Genomic DNA, 21,482 nt, shown 5'->3' on the forward strand with positions numbered 1-21,482 from the left:
GTCTTATTAACCCAAATGTCACACAATTTGTGCCTTTTTTGCAGCGATCTGCATCCTACCGTGTCTCAATGGAGGACGCTGTGTCGCTCCATACCAGTGTGAATGTCCAGCAGGATGGACGGGCACACGCTGCCACAGTGGTAAGAGTGTGTGTTTGTATGTGATGACTCATGATGGTCGTCGAGAAAACTAGTTAATTTATTACATAAATAATGATTAGTAGCAGAACTAGTTGACTAGTCAGTGCAACCTCTAACGTTGTGGATCTTGTATGAGTAATACATTTACATTTAATCGTTTAGCAGACGCTTTCATCCAAAGTGACTTAAAAATGAGTAGAACAATAGAAGCAATCAAACAATAATATAACAAAATCTACAAAACTGAGGAAGTAGAAATATCATCTGCTTTTTTTCAGTCCTGACAAACAATTAGTGATAACCTCACAGTATTTAATTACAGCCAATTAATGGAGTCTAGAGAACATCTGCCATTTACCTCAAGCTATCTGTGATCTTGCCTGTTAGCATAAGTCTTAAGGCCAAATCACACTGCACAGACAACAAACAAGTTGACTGTTGAATTTAGAATTTTATGAAAAATAACTGTCACACATATGTTCACACTGCCCCAACAGACACAGGCAAACGCTGATTGAACATGTTCAGTGAGTCCGGTGAAAACAAACCCGACCAACGCACAACAGACTGTGACACTGATCCGATAAAACCCAACAAACGTGTTTGTCTGGCATTTAGTTCAACTGTAAAAGTGGCTATTTAGGGAAATATCTCTTGCTGTTAACTAAAGACATTATGATAAACCGATTAAATTTAAGAGTTTAAGGGTGTAGTGGAGTGATTACACTTATTATAGACAGAAGGACCTCATGGTGGGATAGGGCCGTGGCTCATTCTCCTGGGGTCATACCGTGTCATGCTCATGTTGTTTCCAGGCAACACCTGTGACAACAGGCCCCTAATAGTGATATCCAGTAGATCCCAGGAGCTCAAGCAGCAAAACAAAACACAATTATTGAAAACGCTTAGGGGCAGTTGACATGACATGTCGAGCAGTGACACTGGTGATATGCTATACTTCATCTTAAATAATTTTAAACCGCAATTATTATACTTCTAGTTTTATGAACTCCCATTAATTGAGAGACTTCATTGAATATTTATATATTTTTATTAATAAAAAAGGGGGAGGGGGGAGGCAGGTTCATGCTCACAATAATGTCTAAGATGTTAATTTAAATTCAGGCTTATTTATAACATGAATGTAAATTAAGTTTTATGTATTATTTATATATTTAAACAGATTTTATTTGTCACCATTTAAGTCAGTATCTTTGTTTGTATAATGAACTTTGAACTGTCTAATTGCTGAAACTGCTTCTTTTCTTTTATCATATTGATGTGTATTGATGCGTTTGCTTTCACAATACCATGAACATCTCCATAATGAATGACTTATAAAGGGCAAGAACTCCTTTACAATACCACATACATTATATTTTAACATTTACCAATGAAACTTCATTAGATTTATTGAGAACACCACCAGCATCAGTACCAAGATAAACAAACCTACTTGCTGAGCTGTTGATAATGCATTAAAGCAAACTTGGTTTAGCAGACTCAAGCACAATATGCACAGTACGTCACCTGCAGAGCTTGCTGGTTCTGATTCTGCAGTTGTTGCTGGTCTGTCTCTTTGTGTTTTATCGGTGTTGATTTACATGATGTGGGTTTAAATGTCTGTCTGCACAAAGGTCTCTAGGGCGAATATGAATTCTGGAAAATCTGGATTCCTCTTGAATTACACGCAGAGCCGATCCGCCCTATACGCTCACTACGCAAGCTGCGTAGGGCCCCGCAAATTACTCAAGGCCCCGCCTCCCCCTCGTGTCATAGCGCGTCAATTAATGTTTACAACATCAATGACAAAATGAAGCGAAACTATCCTTCTGGTCACAAAAAGAGGGGGGGAAAACATGAGTGAATTGCGGAAACAACAATCAGGTAAACTTGTGTTCTCTCCTCTCCAAGTTTGATGTCAGCAAAGTAAAGTTAAGTTTATGTGCATTTCTATTGTGTTTTTTAAAGTGCAACGGCTCGGAAAAGATAACCGCGTCGCGTGTGTTATCATACGTTCATATGCGCGTGCACGAAATGAAACGCGCATTTTTCAAGCAGAAATATATGTGGAGAGAGACCAGACATACTGTAGCCTACAATATTTGGGCCTGAATGATGACACTCCTCATCAAATTACACATTATACATACTTTTAAAACAAGACACTGATTATCTAGTCTCAGTCAATGTGTAGTTAAAAACTCTAAACAACTGCTTATGCAAGATGGAAAGCAATGTATTGACAATTTGACATTGATTGACTATTGATTTATAGGCTATATTGAATTTAAAATGTTGATTAGCTGGACATACTGGTCAATATGGATGCACATCCCTCAGTAAATAATAACCATAAATCAAGAATTGCTTCAACATGCATACTAAAACAAACCTTTAACATATGGCAAGCCATTTTAGCTTTTATTCATTCACAGTTTATGCATTTTTTATATCAAGAATTCATTTTTTTTTTTTACTATTTGCAATGTGAATTCTTGATTATTTTTTACTAGTAGGGCCCCTTAGTTACATTTTTATCTACCAATGTCTATTTCTGATATCAGGAATTACATGTTCACTTGTACAAAAGTTAATTCTTGATTTCAATGATGTCATCACTCACAGGGATTATTGATATCTGCAACACAATATTCACTTGTTATCTTAATATTCTATAGAAAATACTCTATTCAATAAATATCATTCTGTTCTATATTATTGTACTTATTCTTTGACTGTTTGGTTTAAAGGAGGGAGGATTGTATTGGGAGAACTGAAGTGTCAGGTGTGACTGTGGCAATGGCAAATGGTTTACATAGCTCACGGCTTCACGGGTCAGGTAGAGGGCCCCTTAGCAGAATTTAGCTTAGGGCCCCAGGGAGGTCAGGATCGGCACTGATTACACGGAATGTCCCCTTTGAAGAACGATCCTGGTTGCTCTCCAAAACTGATTGTGTGAATGTATGCACATTAATAAAGGAAAGAATTTAGTTTCTGTACTTTTCCTAAAGACAATGTTAAAGTGCTACATGTTTTGGCACACCATGATAAACATAGAAGACAAGTTATACAAGTTCTATAAAGCCTCATAATACATTTTTGAACTGTACTATGATGTTGTAGCGACACAGTTATAAAGTATAAATATATATACTGGATTAGTGGTGAATTATTGGTTAATATGAGTATTTTGTGTGTGTGTTCTTAGCGGTGTGTTCCATGCCCTGTTTGAATGGAGGAAGGTGTATCCGACCCAACAGGTGTCATTGCAGTCAAGGATGGGGAGGATATGACTGCTCTAGGTAGGCCAAATATAAATAATATATGTGACATAAGCACATTGCATAGAGATTTTAACATTTGATGACTTACATTATATAAACCTCAACACATTGTAATGTAATGTATTTCCACTAACTGTACAAGGAACACTGAAACACTCATCTGGGAGGTTCCCGTTGATTGTGAAAGACAAGTAAAGAAACGAGTAGGGAAATACAGATAAGAACCATCTTTGTCTATGTGTGTCAGTATGTGAATGTATGCCTCTGACACACCTAGTTTCATGATAGCGTATCTCTTACAATAAACGTACATTTCCCAAGGCACTGCAGTTGGTTTCAATCCATTCATTGAGTTGGCAGAGGGACCATTTCTTTTACGATTTATTCTTTTAAGTAATCTGCTCCTTTCCGATCTTTATTTCACTGATTCAGTGCCAGTGTCAAGATTTTATTGAGCAAATACAGCCTCTGACTGGAGGACTATTGATCTGACGGTTTTACTAGAAGTGTTTCCAGTCAATCGACTTGATACCCGCATCCCTCAGCTAATTAGATGCTGCAGTCGTCATAGCTGGTTAGAGTGATTCCCAATTAGATGTACGTGACATTTGGTTAATCCAAGTAAAAAACTGAGCTTTAAAGACATTTTCAAGGTCCATCTTCATGCAGAATGCACAAATGCCTCAAACAAATATTATTTACCCATGCTTAAGGAAGGTATCATAAATGTTTTAATTATTGATTTAGAGATTATGGTTATATTTTGGTCAAAAAGGGTTTTTAACGTTCTTCAGCTGATCTTTGTTATTAATTATTGTCTTTCAGAAAAAGAAAATCTGGATACTTTCATTTTTAATGTGCCACGTGTTGGAACAAGATGGCTTAATGTCAGAAACTTGTACACAACTCATTATCTCTTTCCCTCAAAGAGTCCTAAGTGGTTTTGTAAATTAAAGCTGTATTTTTTCATGTAGAAAATGAAACAGTATTAAATATATGCTGCTGCTATATACATGAACTTGTATGATGTGTAAAAATGTTGATGTGATTGTCCAATGTACATGTATATAAACTATTCTTTTCATGTTTTTATTAAAACAGAAAACACACCTATATGAAAACCCAACTGTAATTCTCATTACCACAGTTAATGATGAAGAATTCTCAATTAAACTTTCAGTTTGTTTTACTTGCCTGTCTCGTATGACTAAATAAACATTTGACTTGGATAATTTGACAATCCCATTACAACACAAGAACTTTTGATGTCTTTTTATAGTTTTAATTTCATACAAAGCCAACATAAATACATTAGAGGCAGCCATTGTAGAAGGCCAAAATATTTAACAAAAAAGTCTTTGAGGAAAGTATTACCATAGTTTTGGTTTTTGTAGCTGTCATAGAATTAGAGGATGAGAATGATGTTGTTGTACTTGATTTAAACTTCTGAAATCAAGATCAGAAAACCTATTGTGTATTTAGCTTCAAATACACCTATTATGTGTATTTAGTTATAAACGGTTGGTTTGTGTTTTTCTTTATGTGTGTTTTTTTTTCTTCATTTATGCATATTGATCTTCTCTTCCAGCTTAGATTGGTTTGATCCAGAAAAGTCATCAATCTGCAAAACAATTGTTGAATCCCAGTTAGGGGGAACAAAATCAACTTATAAAAATAGTTCCCCAAAAGAGAATTGGAAGAAAACCTCCAGGAATTATGTTTTACCTTCTGTCCATTCTTGTAGAATTGGAATGTTGGCATACATTTAATGTCACAGTAAGCGGCCACATCCTAGAACAGAGAAAAAGGGAGCGGAGGTCAGGTCTGAATAGGTTTATAACCATGATAACCATCTTTAATAGTGTCTTTTCATTTTGCTTTGCTAGTCTGGCCAGATCTATAGGGCTGAAATTACGTCCATGACATGATGGCTGTTGAAATTTTAAATCCTTTAAATGCTTAGGAAAATGCTTTGTTTCATATTCAAATCGTCTTTTTTGATATTTTCCGCCAATGGGAAATTCAGTCACAAAAAGGTCCACTGGATTGTGGGATGTGTGGATTGTTATCAGGATCTTCAAACGCTCTGCTTGCCTTTGCCATCCGTACCTTGCGATTTAAATGTCAGTCAGAAAGCATGACATTTTAACAAATCGCAAACATGTATAAAGGATTCAGCTTTATACAAACACACATCCTGTAATCTGCTTTGCAACACAGCATTGTAATAATAGCTAGTGTTTGTAACCATGCCAACATGGGCAAACATCAGAATTGTCCCATTCTGGCAGTGTCTCAATCTACCTCTGATAAAACTGAATGACAGCCAATATCCTTTCTCAGCACTATCCTGTGAATCAAATAACACACTATCAGCAAGTCGATCTGGAGAACAGCAACCAGCTGACGGGTGTGCAGGGATCTTCTTATGTGTTTGGGCCCTTTTATAAGGTTTGGCTGTGTGTGAGTATCCAAATACACTATACTACACCAGATATCCGTGTCAACTCGAGGGGGATAGCGAGGCAAGTATTCAAATGAAAGTAACACAGTAAAACCCAGATGGCGAATCTATGATGTAAAAGGGTGTTTTGCTCATTTGCCTCAATAGTCTGTAGGCTTTTGAGTGTATTCATCAGAGAAAAAAGACAGCAGGTGACTAACCTGTGCATCATCCACATCCACCTTTAGAAACACCACATTTTTGTTCTCTTCTTTTTCAGACAGCGCCTGTGGAGGGAAAAAAGGCGGTAGTAAAAAGCAGACCACAAAGCTCTCAATCAAAGCACTTCCTTTGAGCTTTAAAATTTTGTTCCTTCTGTTTCATCTGTGACATTTGCATATGCTTTCTTTTATTTCCTAAACCAGGTACAAATGAATGTGTATTGAATGAAAGTAAAAGTAAACAGCCGGTTAATGTTGTTATGTAGTTTAACCATGCGGCTGAGGTTAGTTTTTTCTTGTGGTTGGTTCTCAAGTACACCAGAATATCAAAATAAGCTATGTATTGTCTTTAAAGAATGAATCTGCACTTTTAAGGCTCTTTTTATCCCTCTCTTCTTCCTTTATCAGGACTACCTCTCATTTGCATTCTGTGAATGATTCACACTTTAATTCTTAAGGAAGCTTCCCCAGAGGTTGCCCCGACAACACAGCACAACAACAGAGCCACTCCCGATGATTCCGGGGGCCTCTAATAGAATAAACATTAGAATCATGACAGCTCCAGATGTCACTCTGAATCTCGGATGTGGTGTATGATATGAATGCTCACTTTAAAGAATGGAGCGATGTTCTGGCAGGGCCCACACCATGTGGCTGTGAAGTCCACCACCACCAACTTGTTCCCGGCATTTTTCAGAGCCTTGTCGAAAGCAGGCTGCAAAAAAGAGAGAGGAAGGAAAAGTAAATTTTATTTCAAAAACTAGCATGACACATTCCTTCCTGCTGAAGTTCATTAAAATGGCAGATGAGTCATAATGCTGTAACTTAAGCAGGGTGATTGAGATTTTTACAAAAGAATCATAATTATGGCCTATGAGGTAACAGGAAGCATTCTCAGTCATTGCTTTCTGGGGAAAACAGCTCATATTCTTTTCAATGAAATTACACTTAAGCAAAACAAGAAATTACCACTTTATGGTCCATTAATATTTAATCGAACCATTTATTACATGTATGTGTATTGTATTACATTAATTCAAATTTATTAACGACTTTGTAAGCTGCATCATAGAGCAATTTAAAGTAAATCATGTTTGAAGTGCATCGTTCTTTTGAGTTGGATTTTCAATGAGCCGGTTGACAAAAAGGTCTCGATGATTCGTTCACGAATCTGACTGAATTGATTCGAGTTCTCATCCCAGTTCTGAAGTGAGTCCACTCACTGGCTGACTCGCTACTCGATGAACCGAGAACCTGGCCTGTCTTATTCTCAACGAGTTAAGAACCGATAACAGAAATTAAACAAACGTGACAGTATGCGAAACCGAGCTGGTTCAACCTTGAACCAATGCACTTACACTATTTAATAAAATGCTACTTTACATTTATAATTCAGCAGATGTAAGCATTTTATTAAATAGTGTAAGTGCATTGGTTTAAGGTTGAACCAGCTCGGTTTCGCTACTGTGACGTCAGGTGCGTTCAATTCACTTTCGTCGGAACAAGTGCAGCAATGTGCACATTTTCTTAATTAACTACACAAAAGTACAGCAATGATTAACTCTTCTTCTAGAAGATAAAGAACAAAATGTAGACTTATGTGTGTTGGTTTTTTTATGGTTTTTATTAACTTAGGAAGAAACTAAACTTTTTTGTATTGTTATATTACAATAGCACACGTACATCACGGAGACGTCTATTTGATGTGTGTGTTTACATCTGGAAGACGTATTTTTTTGGAGTGTTTGCTCATCTGCAATACGTCTATAGGGCGTTTCCTGTCAGATGTCAAATAGACGTTTAGAAGATGTCTTTAAGATGTAATGATTTTAATGTATGTTAAACTGACATCTTAAAGATGTCTATCAGATGTTAGTAAACAGCAGATGCTTTCCAGATGAAGTGATCTTTAACAGACATCTTGCAGACGTACGTGTGCTGTCTATCATATTTTTTGCAGGCAAGCTATTTTGTTGTTTTAAAAAGGTCTGATAGTCACTGCTAAATAGTAGGCTATTGTGATATTTTCTTACTGAAACGCCCCCAAAATCTCGAGTTTGCCACTGGTATTTGCGACTTGGTGGCATTCTTGTGCGTTCAACTCGTATACGATCTTTCCGACACACCGAAATAAACATGACGTAATTACGTGACGACAAAAAGAACCGCTCTTTGAAATGAACTCTTCGAAAGAACCGATTTGCCTAAATGAGTCCGATCTCTCATGGTGTGTTCCAAGTCACACACGCCAGCACTTTCTCACTGACAAACACTTGCAAATGCACTTTTCATTTCCTTACTTTCCACTGCACTCTGCTTTGTGGTTCTGTGGGGGGAAAAGTTTCACCACCCATCTGTTCCACAAGCGTTTCAAAACAAAAATGCGCTCGTCTGTTTTTTTTTAGCTAAATACTTAAAATAAAACTTAAAATAAGTTAATAACTTATTCGAATAATATAATTTCCCCCCCAAATCAGAAGTCAAACATTAGGCTACCTATAAAGAATTACAGCCAAAGTAAAGAAAACAGCTAAAACACTGTATTATGTTCCTACCTTATCCTCAATTACGACAACCATTTTGATGTCTGTCTTTTAATGGACTTCTGTATGTTCTGAAAGGTCCTGCTTCATTGACAGCCAGAGTGGCAGCAAGAGTCATTAGCGCCGTTTATAAACACTGTCACGTAACCCCGCCTTCAAAGAAGACAACGACCCAATCATGGAATTCTGAGTTCCTATATCCCCGCCTACCGCTACACCCTACAAATATATTCAGTTGAAATAGTTCAGTAAATGCGATATATATGTGTAGGTTGTGCGCAGTTTGTGACATAAATATTTACATCACCTCTATAACGAGTAAACCTATTTATTTATCCTGAAAGAGAATCACTGTTTTGTTTTGTTATGAGCAAGTCAGAATGACTTGACAGATTCCGGGATTAGGCTACTGTACGCGCCATGACGTCACAGAGAGTAGTGGTGGACTGCTAAACTGTACAGAAACTGAACATCCAATATCTTTCACAACAGGTTTATACTATCACAGAAGAAATCACCATGAAGACAGTTGGACAGAAGACTGTTCTTAAAAATAACGCTATCTTCATGAGCAAATAGAATAAAAACATATCATGAGATTAGTCATGGGAGTAGTAGCCTATTGTTCTTTGGAATTGTTTAGTCACACTTCCTATTTTTCATTTGACAGAATCACTGTGACTATGTGTAGGCGTACCCTCAAATCTCCTGCTTCTCTATAGCCTGTTAATAAGCTGAACCTTAAGACAACATGTGCTTTATCTTGAAAGCACACATATGTGAAATTTAATTTACATCCAGTCCTTAATAAAATATTCCTTGAATTTATGTCCTGTTGATGTTTAACATCCTTTAGTGCCTGTAACAGGCAATCAGCTTTTTATTATTTTTTACTCAAAGTAGGCTACTTTTATTTTTCTGTGGAAAAAGGTAGCATTTAATGTCAGCCTATTATTTTGCGGCAGAACCATCAGACACTTTTGGATGTATCTAATAAAGAGCAAACATGTTTTACTGTGGTTTTGTGTACTGATACACCTAAAATTAAATGTTTCATAAGTCAACATGCAGTTTCGGGATGAGCCTCAACAAATGGAACATGTAAATGTATTGTCAAACTTTTTGGTTACACAGTTTAGTTTTAACTAACTGAACCGTAACCAAAATATCTGTATGTTGGAGCTGTGGCCTATTGCAGTTGACCTGTTTTGAATCTGGCTTGCAACATTTCCCCCAGAAATAATGAACATTATTAATCAGACAGTTAATCAGTATTTAATACGCAAATATAAAGATGAAATCTGAGGCTTCACATGGTTATTTGTAAACATATTGCAGTTATAGGCAGTTAATATAACTTCATGTAACATCATACTACTAAAAGCACTAGTGGACATGTTTAATTTGTAGGAAACTCAGAAGTGAAGACCAAGAGACTCAACAAGGTTGTATCTTCAGCAGGATTCTTTATTGAGAACACGAACTGTTGGTAGCTGCAGTCATCAAGTCTAAGGCAGTGTACATTGTAGTTTATAGATTTTAGGAGGCAGTGCTTAGAATTGGAGACAAAAAGCACCTGGCTGACGACCTTAAACAAAGCATGCAAATGAAGTATCCAGGTATAGGAACCCGCCCTAGACTCTAGACAGAGTGTTACCAGTCCTAATCCAACCATCATAACTATTCAAAGAATGGGCCAGGGGCTCCAAGAGCCATTAAAGACAACGGGTGAACATGTCTAAGCATGCTTCAGACTTTAACAATAGCCTTCCCAAGTCCATCGCCCTTCAGCATCTTCATGAAGGCAGTCGGCATGTTTTCAAAGCCAACAGTGACCACTTCCTTCGTCTTCAGCTTGCCCTGCAATGAAACAGTTGAATGTGATTCCAATTCACTTTCTCATTCACAGGCTGGTCCTAACTGTTATGTGCTGCGTATTAATGGTAATTATTCAATGAACTTCAGGTCATGAGCTATAAGAAGCGTAATGATCAAATATTCTATTTTGTTGTTTTAGACCAGAAAAAAGGTCCATTTCTAAAGCAGTTTACCTCTTTCTTCCATTTAAGCATTCTCTTCACAGATTCTTCATCTTTGTGTCTCCAACTTCTCACCATAAAGCCTTCTATTTTCAGTTGCCGTGTAATTATTTCATGGTGAGCATAAGGACCTATGAGAAAGAAATTCAATATTCTAATGTTGCACTGCATACTGCATAGCTTGCATTTTTCATATTCTCTACTGTCCTCTAGTGGTTGTAATGTGTAACTATTTAATATATTTTCAGTTTGTTTGATTCTAATATTAAAATGTGACATTGCGCACTATGACTTAAGAGCGGGGGACCTCCTGAAAACTTTTGAACAGGATGAAGATGTCCAATTTTTTAAAAATTTTATTTAAATATCAAGTACCGCCCTTCGGAAGCAACAGAAGATACTTATGTCTCCTGGAAGACAAATTAAGTACAATTTACCTTGATCATCAAATTCAAAAAGTTTTAACCCCCCTGGCTCTTAAATGCATCGTGTTTCCTTATGGATTCTTAGTGAATGTTTGAACTTTTTTAATAGTTGAGTTTGAATCCCTCAATTGCCCTCAGTGTGAAAAGATGGATTTCAAAATCACACACTGTTAAAAAAAAAAAAAAAGTTGCTGCCTTAAACTTTCAAGTACAATCAACTTATATGTTTAGTCATTTCAACTTAAATGACATTAAACTGACTTTAAAATTAGTTGAATCTTGTATAACATAAAAGAAAAAGTTTAAAATTGCTTAACTTCTTTTCATGAGTAAAAGCAATGTAAAAACATATGTTGTCATAACTTTTTACAGTGCTGGAAAGGGTTCAAATATGCAAAATATGCTAGAAAAACTGAAAAAAATTCTGAAGAACATTGGGCAGTTTAACTGGACAAACAAGGGCCTCAAGAACAACCATCACAAAAAAAGAAAAGAAAAAAAGTCGTGGAATCAAGGGTATGTAAACTTGAATTATTCTGTTCATACGTTAACTCCATCACCATGTCCCTTTAGTTTCTCAGACTTACACATCTGAGGTGTTGTGTCATTGTACGTGGCTATTGCACCGCAGACAGCGATACGACCACCTGGCTTCATGTTTTTCAGTGCTGCAGTAAAGAAGGGCCCTCCCACCTGGAGAACATTACACACACACACACACACACACACACACACACACACACACACACACACACACACACACCAATTGTGTTATTTATCTGAGAGCTTATAAAATCTTAAGAATACTTGTTAATAAGTAGATTGAATGTTAGAGGCAAAAATACACATGTAATGTTAATTACATTCTCAAAATAGCAGTCGTATCCTTCAGGTGAAGCTTTCTCCAGTGTTTCCTCCAGTGATGGGACAGTCTTGTAGTTGAAGGCCTGGTCAAAGCCCAGTTCCTTCAGGTATGCCACCTTGTCATCACCACCTGCTGATCCCACAACCTTGCAGCCTTTGATCTTGCAGATTTGACCCACCATTGCACCCACAGCACCTGCGGCTGCACTCACCAGAACCGTCTCACCTGGCTGTATCTTACACACCTCTTCCAGGCCATACAGAGCAGTTAAACTAGAGGAAAAAGGGGATGGGATTTAGACAAATAACAAAAAAAAACAACAAAAAAAATTTTTTTCTAATGATTGTGAAGGAAGTGTTGGTTTTGTGTTTGTGCGCTTATTGCTACTGAGAATCAAAGAATAAAAAAGAGAGCATGATCGTGAAACCTTATTTTCTTGCAGTCTATCTGTGTCACTGCCTTCATTTAAGTAGTGATTAAATTACCCAGGCATCCCTAAGGAACCGAGGGCTAGGGACATTGGAATGTCACTGGGCCATTCGGATACTATCCGGGTCAAGATGGTCCCGGCTGGACCATTTGCTTTGGTTACAGTGTGTGTTCTCCACCCACAATCAGCAACCACGTAACATCCCTCAGGAAATGCTGGGTCCTTGCTCTTCAGTACCCTGACAACCAAACAATGAGATATTTATTCAATGATATGAATTGTTGTTTTTGTTGACCTGTTTCCTCACTTGAATGCTTGAATACTTGAATTTACTAATGCAGTATAGCCTATGCAAATTGAAGTCTACAGTCTTCTATGTAAACTGTGAATTTCTTTGTTGCTCAAGATGTTTTTCCACTCGTCTAAGTGGAAGTGTCTTTAGCGGTTGATGCAACTGAAACCACATTGATGAGTGCACTGAACAGCTTGAGGAACAGATCCAGATGCTAGACATTCTGAACAATATTACGATATATTATTGAACATGTTACGATTACTTGGATCATTTTCTTTCCCTTTTCACCAATGAACATGCTTTATTTTCTGTAATCATTCTGTATAACTGGACTGAATCTATGGTATATCACTAGCAAAAAGTGTAACTAAAATGTGACAATAGATTACAATACAAATGGTAAAATTTGTTGTTTTCCTACTTTGCCAGCTGAGCTCCATACTGTACATCCCCTTCTTTCTGCCACATTTTACTCAGAGATCTACAGAAACAGCAGGAGACATTTAGAAACACGAGCTAGACACATCACATAAGTTAAATAAAGAGATGGTATATGTTCTAATAAGAAAGACTTTAGAGCACCTTTACCTCATATAAGGATCAAGACTGAAATAAATCGCCTCCACAAGCACGTCTGAAGCAAAAGGATTAAATCAGTGAGGCATCGAACAGGTAGCAAAAAGACAAATATATGAATTATCTATACCTCCATCTTGAAGCTCTGGCAGAACTTCTTCTCTCAGTTCAAAGTTACTTTCCTTAGGAAAGCCCTCAAAATGTTTTTTGAGGATCCATGTCTTTGCTTTAACCATGATTGTATGTCAAAAGCTGCACAGGGCACAGTCTTCAAACTGGAAGTTGTTCTAAGGGAGAACAGCGCTGCCTTTTATTGCAGTGATGACAATGAACACTCTTACGTAACAAAACGTCTTTATAAATTGACATGACATTGCAAATTCTTGTAACCTTTATACTGATATTAATGGGTGAGGTGCGTAACGTCTGACCCAATTTCGTTTACCATAAGCTTTCAATATTTTTTTAAAAAATGCTGTCCTTAAAATTGTAAACAATATTTCAGGAGTAAATCACCTCAGGTACCCCAGCACTGCACATTTTCGATGTAATCAGGTGTGTTAGATAAAGGAAAGATGACCTCAACTGTGCATCCCTTTACGAAAAATAAGTTTATTCAAGTGTTCTATTAGTATACTTCTTTTCAACTTAAAATAAGAAAGCATACTTTCAGTCTACATTTTATATACTTCTCAAAAATATACTTTATGTACTTCTCAGAAATTTACTTCAAATTACACTTGACTTATTCTGAGAGAAAAGTCCAAGTATATTTGGCCTGTACTTATACTCAATCTTTTGATCGAGATATACTTAAAAGTATAATTAAGTATTCAAAGTATACTTGGCTTGCAGTGGGTCTTTTGATCGAGTAGCCTATTAAATATATTCTTTTTTTACATAGTTTTTCATATACAGTGTTATAAAACTTATAATGTTTGAAAATATTGATATAAAACAGATATGTTTTTAATTCTGCATCTCTGAATTTTTGTGTAGGCTAGTCCACTGGTAGTGAACATTGGAATTGACTTTAATTCTACTTTACTCTTTCCCCAACATTGACTGAATTTTCCAGCTATCCATGTTTTCACTGTTGTGCGGTAGGGGGCGCAGACACATCTTCTAGTCAGTGTTGCCAGATTGGGCGGGTTCCCGCCCAATTGGGCGGTTTTAAATTTGATTGTGCGGGTAAAAAAGGGTTTGGGCGGGTGGTCAAAATTTGGGCTGGTTTGGGATCATTTCGGCGGTTTTCAAACATCTACATTTTAAAGTCTAATTGGTTAAAAAAAAAAAACGAAACTAAAGTGCATGTAGTCCATAAAATCAGTCATCATGACATTATTGTACACACACGCTCATGCAGAGTCAGCTGGCGTTAGTGTTGACATCACCGACGAGCACGCACTTTTAGCCAATCAGCGATCCGCAGGCAGACGCGATTGAGCGCGAGAAGTTGTAGCTGTATATTCAAGTGATCGCTAAGGCAAAGTGACATAGCCTACTATACAAAAGAGTGTACAGTAGTACTAGTCTAGTGAGCAACTCTAAAAAAACGCACACGTGGAAGGAGATCACTCTATGGTGAATAACTCTGAGAGGAGAGCACAGTTGAATGACTTGAATTGAAATCAAATATGGGACGATTCCTGTCCATGTCATATGTGCACACTAGCCTAACCAAACATCTGCAACTTTACACCATCCAGACTGCACTCTACTTGTCCCTGACAGCTGCTGAAAAAGGTTTGAATCAACGATGAATTTTGACTGCTAAATTCTGCGTTATGTTTTGCAATGTGTACTCCCGAGGGTTAAAGTCATCGGTTCATTTCTTGATTGCCGTTTTGACAGTGTCCACCTGGACATTTTAGTCATATTGGCTAATTATCCTTAATTATTGCCCTGTTTTGATCTGTTTTGCTGGAATTTTTTATTTTTTTTTATCATCGTTATTTTGTTTTAAGGAGATACAAATTGTGCTTATCAACCTTAAATAACATGGTAATGAAATTATATCACATTATTTTGGCAGTAAAATTTTGGGCGGTTTTTTCTTGTAGTGGGCGGGTTTTGGTGAGCTTTTAGGCTGGAAATCACCGTCCCAATCTGGCAACACTGCTTCTAGTACAGAATCTCCGGATCAAACACAGGAGAAGAAGAAACTGAAACAAGTGATAGAAGATTGCTCACTCAAATGTAAAATAATGTGATCATCAAACATTAAACTGCGTGTAAATCTAAACTGCTTAATGTTTCCAAATGAAATGAAGCGTAACCCATGAAGAGAAAACGACTGTGAAGTCGTTAAAATAGTAAACTACTAGTATACCCATAAGTTCACTTGCAGTACAAATGAGAAACGTAATTATGAACTAGTTGTGCACTTAAAGTTTACTACTGTTACACTTATAGTACAATTAAACATATACTTTTATATACTACAAGTGGGCCAATTTAGTCCCAAGCGGTATTAAGATAGTACACTTACAAGTTTACTACTAGTACATATTGACATTAGTATACTTACTACTTAAAGTATACTTAAAAATATACTTGAACATTACTTAAGTATACTTCATAAAATTAACTTGAAGTATACTTCTTTTTCGTAAGGGATGTCATAAAATGTGTAGTGCTGAGGGGCCTTATGCAGATTTATTCTTGGTTTTAAATATTCCAACTTCTAGGAGGATTGTAGTAAATTTCATTCAGCAGACATTCAAACATTATGAATACTGAGTGTGTGGTAAACTTCAATGTTGTTGGTTTGTGGATGAAAAGTGGTTTCATTTTCTGATTTGTTATCAGAAATATCAGAATACAACTTTTTTAATGCACAGTCAGCATGACTTTGAAATTACCTGATAACCATGACACTGCATAGTAGGCTACTACTGTATATAGCTACTATATAACAAAGAGGCGTTGACGCCCAAATCAAATCAATGTTGTTATTCCATAATCCATATATACCATTAAAATATGGTCTGTCATTCTGAAATGTATTTAAATGCATTCCGAATCAACACACTTGCAACACTAAAGCTACTACAATTTTGCCATGATGAAATACATGAATCTTTCCTTTGACTCTCCTTTATGAACATTTACTAAGAACTACGATTCTTTCATCAATAGCCACAAGATGTCAGTGTTCCCTCAAGTTTTAAAGGAGACGTACACATTTGTGTTGCGTCATTGTACGTCACTACCCAACACCCAGTGGAGGTAGTAAAAATACGTACTTATTTTAAATTTTAAGCTCATGTAGATCCTCTGCTTTTATATCAAAATAACGTTCTTAGAAATCATGTCTTTTTAGAAACTTCCTTTAGAAAACTCTAAGAAGTTTGTAGAATCAGTCTCTAACTCTTATACTGTTGTTGGAAACCTTGCCCCTTTTATTAAACAGTTAAAATGGAAGCCTAATCAGATTCTAAAGATAATGGTTAGTTGGACATATTCCCTTTATTGCAAAGCAACCCTGTAACCTAGCTTATCGAATTGCATAAAAAAAAATAAAAAAAAAATCTCACTCACTCACTGTCCATTAGCTCATCTAGAATAGATCCTGATGACTTGGCTTTTTTTTTTTTTTTGTGGCATAAAAATCTTTTATTTCTTCTTTGTGCATATCTGTCCTAGAGGAAGAAAATGTGACACTAATTTACAAAAATCAACTTTATTTGTAAAACAAAATAAAGGACACAACATTATTAATGCAGAATCTATGCCTAAAACAACATGATTGTTGTTATATGAGCAAACCACTGAAGCACTTGATATCAGACTTTAACGATGGCTTTCCCGATGTTCTCCCCCTGCAGCATACCCATGAATGCAGCAGGCATGTTTTCAAACCCAACAGTGACATGTTCCTTACACTTCAGCTTTCCCTGTAAACCGCCAAATCAAGAGAAACTGCATCATTATCCAAATATGAATACTGAGATAAAGCTAGTATCAACCAAGCATGCGGATGTACCTCTTGCATCCAGGTCAACATTCGCTTTAGAGACTCCTCATTTTTATTTTCCCACCTGCCCACCAAGAATCCTTCCATTTTCAGCTGCTTAAAAATCATGTGCATGTGTGGATAAGGACCTAAAAAGGACATACACATTATCACAGCTGTAAATGAACAGGAGTCTATGTCTACCCAATTCTTCATGTCTAATTTTATGCTTCAGTAATGGTGACTAAACTTTTTTTGCATTGCTAACAGGTATTGACTCTATAGTGTAAAGGTCATTCAAAGCACCCTCTCCTGAGCTGTGTTCGAAATCATTTCCTATAACCTCATTCACTATTCCCTACATCATCACTCCACTAATATAGTCCACTTGAAGGAGTGAATAAAAACGAGTGAGCGAATTCGGACACGGATTGCGCCGAAGGGCTGCTGCTTTTGTATAATTTGTGCTTGAGGTTTAATTATCATTTGAAACTTAGCAAACTGGCAACTCCAGTAGTATTGCAAAGATTTATTTTGAACTCTATAAATGAAACTAGCATGTATAAACCTTATTTATATAATTTAATAATCAATTAAAAAGGAATTTGATTTGTACCTGTATGATATTAAGCTGTACCCACATTGAACCAGAGGTTTGGAAAATGGATGGATGGATGATTCACCTGTGAGTGGCATCTTCTGATGAGACGCGGGAATTAATTCAGCATGACCTTCACAGTGCATTATGGGTATTCTCTGGCTGTTAAGTGTACATCAGTTGTACACTCGTTATTGCAGTGCATTGTGGGATTGAATGAGTGCACTTGATAATGTCCACTGCACTATGGTTTCGGACACCACTACAAATGGCTGTCCTCCAAATAGTGCCCTATTTAAAGGTATAGGGGTTGATTTCGTACACAGCCCAGGTTAACAGCACCATGAGAATCACACACATAAAGAGATTCAAACCTGTTTGTGGCATGGTGTCATTGTACATTGATATTCCTCCACAAACAGCAATACGCCCAAAAGCCTTCATCTGCGGAATAGCAACACTCGAAAAAGGGCCACCCACCTGGAAACCAAATCAAATCACTGAATAATCAAGATTACGAAGATGTCTTTTTTAATTAAAAAGGCCCACAAAAAGGTATAGTTATTTGACAGTTAGTATTAGAAAATATATTAACCTATTAGTACCAATCAGTTCTTACATTCTCAAAATAGCAGTCATATCCTTCAGGTGAAGCTTTCTTTAGTGCTTCCTCCAGTGATGAGACAGTCTTATAGTTAAAGGCCTGGTCAAAGCCCAGTTCCTTTAGGTATGCCACCTTGTTATCACTTCCTGCAGATCCCACAACCTTGCAACCTTTAAGTTTGGCAATTTGACCGACTACAGAGCCCACTGCCCCTGCGGCTGCATTCACCAGTAAGGTTTCTCCTGGTTTAATGGCACAGACCTCCTCCAAACCGTAGAGTGCAGTCAGCCTGTGGCACACAGTTAATGTTATCTATTATCTATTCGTGTATCATTTTATCATATAAAGTTTGATTTCTATTTGGTGCCTCAAAAAAAAAAAAAAATCCAGTACAATTTGTAAAGAAGTTGAAATAGGATTGCATCAGAATTAACAAAATGATCCAAAACGAATGACATTAAACAGAGAACATGTGGGAAACAAATGTTTGTCGTGTAAAGCCAAGTGAATTACAAAACACATCTACTTTTCTCAGAACTCGGTAATGTCTACTCACAACATCTGTGATGCTCTCTAATGCGCTTAAATTAAACATCAGATAATGACTATAAATGTGGATTATAGTCATACTTTGACCTACCTTTCCCAGACCATTTGTAAAAGAAGCAATTGTGGGTTTGAAAGAAGCAGTGGGTCTTACCCTGGCATGCCAATGGCTCCGATGGCATGGGAGAGGGGGACATCTTGAGGCCAGTCAACAAAGACTTTGATGAGATCACTCCCATCTGACACAGTATGTGTTCTCCAACCACATCGACCAACCACATGGCAGCCCACGGGAAATGAAGGATTATTACTTTGAATCACCCTATAGTCAAATTAGAAGAAAGAGACTTTGATTGGAAAATTAAATGATCACATTAAGTAATTCTTTTTTTGAAAGTGGTTTATAAATCACCAGCTCCAATAAGTTTATAGTCGGCATTAAAATGGAAGTTGCGAGAAACTTATAAGTGAAATAACTTGTAGAACAAGAAAAACTGTAGGGTGGGACTTGATTTTGTCCTTGTGACTCATGTGAGTAAGTGATTGTCCTGATGTCGTTGCAAGAGAGAGGGGAAGTTACTTTCATTAAAGATTACAAGGGTACATTATTTAAAAAATAATGAGGTGCACGGATAAATTATTTATAACAAACATTGCAATATTTCATAAAAATAAGAATGGTCTATTTTGATTCTGTGACTTTAAAAAGGAGAGGCATTGTCCCATTTAAAAGAAACATTGTAAAAACACAAACTGGTTTTAAATGGTCTCTTAAAGTATGCACAGTTTAAACAGTCATCACTTTTACAATCATGCCAGTTTTTGATCTAACTATCTAATGGTCAGTGATGGTAAATGAGTTGCAAATGCATTTCTTTTCGAATGATAACCAGACGGTTGGAAAACTCAGAATAATCATGGTTTCATTTGTAATCTTGATGAGAGGGATTGAACAGGATGAAGCCAACTGTTATTGAACTGAATAGCTATTTCTTTTACTTGGCAACTTGAGTTCCGATCATCACGTCTCCTGCTTGCATTCGAACACGACTGTAGGGTCTAGAAGAAATTAAAAGATAAAATTGTATATTATGGGGATATAAAAATGAATGCCTCAAACATTTCACACAAATCAAAAAAGGAATGATTTTCAAAAAAGCACGATCAGTATGACATGTAATCAGGCCCTTAAATGTAGATATTAGTGCAGCTGCTTATTACAGCTGTCTCACTCACCGCATATAAGGGTCCACACTCAGGAACAGTGCCTCCAGAAGAACCTCTGAAGAGCAAGAATAAATGATATTTAATAGAGCAAATTTGAAAAATATAATGTGAAATTTAAAGAGAACAAACCTCCATCTCTGGGCTCAGAGAGCTTCTCTAGTTTCAGCTCAAAGTCGGTGTCTTTGGGAAAGCCCTCAAAGTGCTGCTTCAGAACCCAGGTTTTAGCTTGAGTCATGGCTCTTTGTTTGGAACTGTAAAAGTAAACAAAATTATTATTGCATACATAAGTTAACACATGCAAAGTATAAAAATAAGTTGTGTAACCTTCAAAACAACAGACTGCATTGATTTGCTTACACATCACATCAGCAATATAGCCTAAAAAAAAGTAGCGTAACTAGTTTGTATGACACAACTAAGTAACCGTAATAATATAAGTGAACGACGCCTCGTGATGCCAGCCCAAAGAGGCACAAAATCCCTCAGTCTCACGGACCGTTTCCTGGACTCTTCCCAGCTGGTGGAATGGTCTGTCTATCTCAATTCCAGCAGCTGAGTCTTTAGCCATTTTCAAAAAATGTCTAAAGACACATCTTTTTCAAAATGTCTAAAGACACATCACATTTTTTTTCTTTTTGACCAATTAATACTAGCACTTACCGTTTCTATTCTATACTATTTGTTTTTCTGATTTAAAAAAACAACAACAAAAAAAACAACAACAAAAAAAACACTTGCTTTGTGTACTGTGCTAGACTGAATGAGACTTGTTACAGCACTTGTATACTGTTGCCCTCCTGCTGGTCTGATTGCTTTTATTGTTCTCCTCATTTGTAAGTCGCTTTTGATAAAAGCGTCTGCTAAATGATATAAAACAATATGTATATATACTTTACAAAGTGACCTTAAATCCTATTTATTTAACCTATTGCTTTCAAAAAATGTATAATTGCATAATAGACTTTATACTGTGCTGAAGCATTCTTTAGTATTGCCTTAAGTGTTACATTTTCAATATTCAGAAACCTTAATTCTTCCTGAATTAACCATAAGTATACATACCCGTTAATGTACACAAAGCTCTCTATTCTTCTATACTTCCTAGTGTTGCGCAGAGAACTTGTTTAAGGCCCTCCCACAGCCTGCTACATCCTCTATGGCTACATCTTGGCTGAATCTCAATCATGTGACCTTTTGTATTTATCTGATTGGCCGACTAGATTTGTCAATCATCTTCAATGAAGAGGCTTCTGATTTTTCCCCCAGTAAGTCAACTTCTATATAT

At 36.7% G+C, this 21,482-nt stretch overlaps 4 protein-coding genes across 5 annotated transcripts in view; 1 reads left to right on the forward strand and 3 right to left on the reverse strand.

The window, feature by feature from the left end:
• Window positions 1–4,293, forward strand: part of svep1 (sushi, von Willebrand factor type A, EGF and pentraxin domain containing 1) — a 90,209-nt gene extending 85,916 nt beyond the window's left edge. For both annotated transcript variants that reach the window (XM_056268609.1, XM_056268610.1), the window contains 3 exons: window positions 45–140; window positions 3,352–3,445; window positions 4,253–4,293. In XM_056268609.1, coding sequence (XP_056124584.1) covers window positions 45–140; window positions 3,352–3,445; window positions 4,253–4,283 — 221 coding nt within the window. In that variant the 3' untranslated portion in view covers window positions 4,284–4,293. The remainder of the gene's footprint in view (window positions 1–44; window positions 141–3,351; window positions 3,446–4,252) is intronic.
• Window positions 4,294–4,684: 391 nt separating this feature from the next.
• txn (thioredoxin) lies at window positions 4,685–8,755 on the reverse strand. The gene is made up of 5 exons (XM_056268611.1): window positions 8,647–8,755; window positions 6,702–6,806; window positions 6,092–6,157; window positions 5,153–5,218; window positions 4,685–5,048 (listed from the first exon to the last, which is right to left on the reverse strand). The coding sequence occupies exons 1-5, from the start codon at window positions 8,668–8,670 to the stop codon at window positions 4,986–4,988; spliced, it is 324 nt and encodes a 107-aa protein (XP_056124586.1). The 5' UTR covers window positions 8,671–8,755; the 3' UTR covers window positions 4,685–4,985.
• A 1,618-nt stretch (window positions 8,756–10,373) lies between these two features.
• Window positions 10,374–13,542, reverse strand: ptgr1.2 (prostaglandin reductase 1, tandem duplicate 2). The gene is made up of 8 exons (XM_056268565.1): window positions 13,395–13,542; window positions 13,277–13,322; window positions 13,110–13,169; window positions 12,449–12,631; window positions 11,962–12,235; window positions 11,686–11,791; window positions 10,686–10,804; window positions 10,374–10,494 (listed from the first exon to the last, which is right to left on the reverse strand). The coding sequence occupies exons 1-8, from the start codon at window positions 13,498–13,500 to the stop codon at window positions 10,384–10,386; spliced, it is 1,005 nt and encodes a 334-aa protein (XP_056124540.1). The 5' UTR covers window positions 13,501–13,542; the 3' UTR covers window positions 10,374–10,383.
• A 3,391-nt stretch (window positions 13,543–16,933) lies between these two features.
• ptgr1.1 (prostaglandin reductase 1, tandem duplicate 1) lies at window positions 16,934–21,274 on the reverse strand. The gene is made up of 9 exons (XM_056268568.1): window positions 21,260–21,274; window positions 20,327–20,448; window positions 20,207–20,252; window positions 19,970–20,029; window positions 19,125–19,292; window positions 18,440–18,713; window positions 18,195–18,300; window positions 17,253–17,371; window positions 16,934–17,163 (listed from the first exon to the last, which is right to left on the reverse strand). The coding sequence occupies exons 2-9, from the start codon at window positions 20,430–20,432 to the stop codon at window positions 17,053–17,055; spliced, it is 990 nt and encodes a 329-aa protein (XP_056124543.1). The 5' UTR covers window positions 20,433–20,448; window positions 21,260–21,274; the 3' UTR covers window positions 16,934–17,052.
• Between the last annotated feature and the right edge of the window lie 208 nt (window positions 21,275–21,482).

Source organism: Rhinichthys klamathensis, unplaced genomic scaffold, assembly GCF_029890125.1.
Source record: "Rhinichthys klamathensis goyatoka isolate OS25496 unplaced genomic scaffold, OSU_Roscu_1.1 h1tg000275l_1, whole genome shotgun sequence".
Lineage (NCBI taxonomy): Eukaryota > Metazoa > Chordata > Actinopteri > Cypriniformes > Leuciscidae > Rhinichthys > Rhinichthys klamathensis.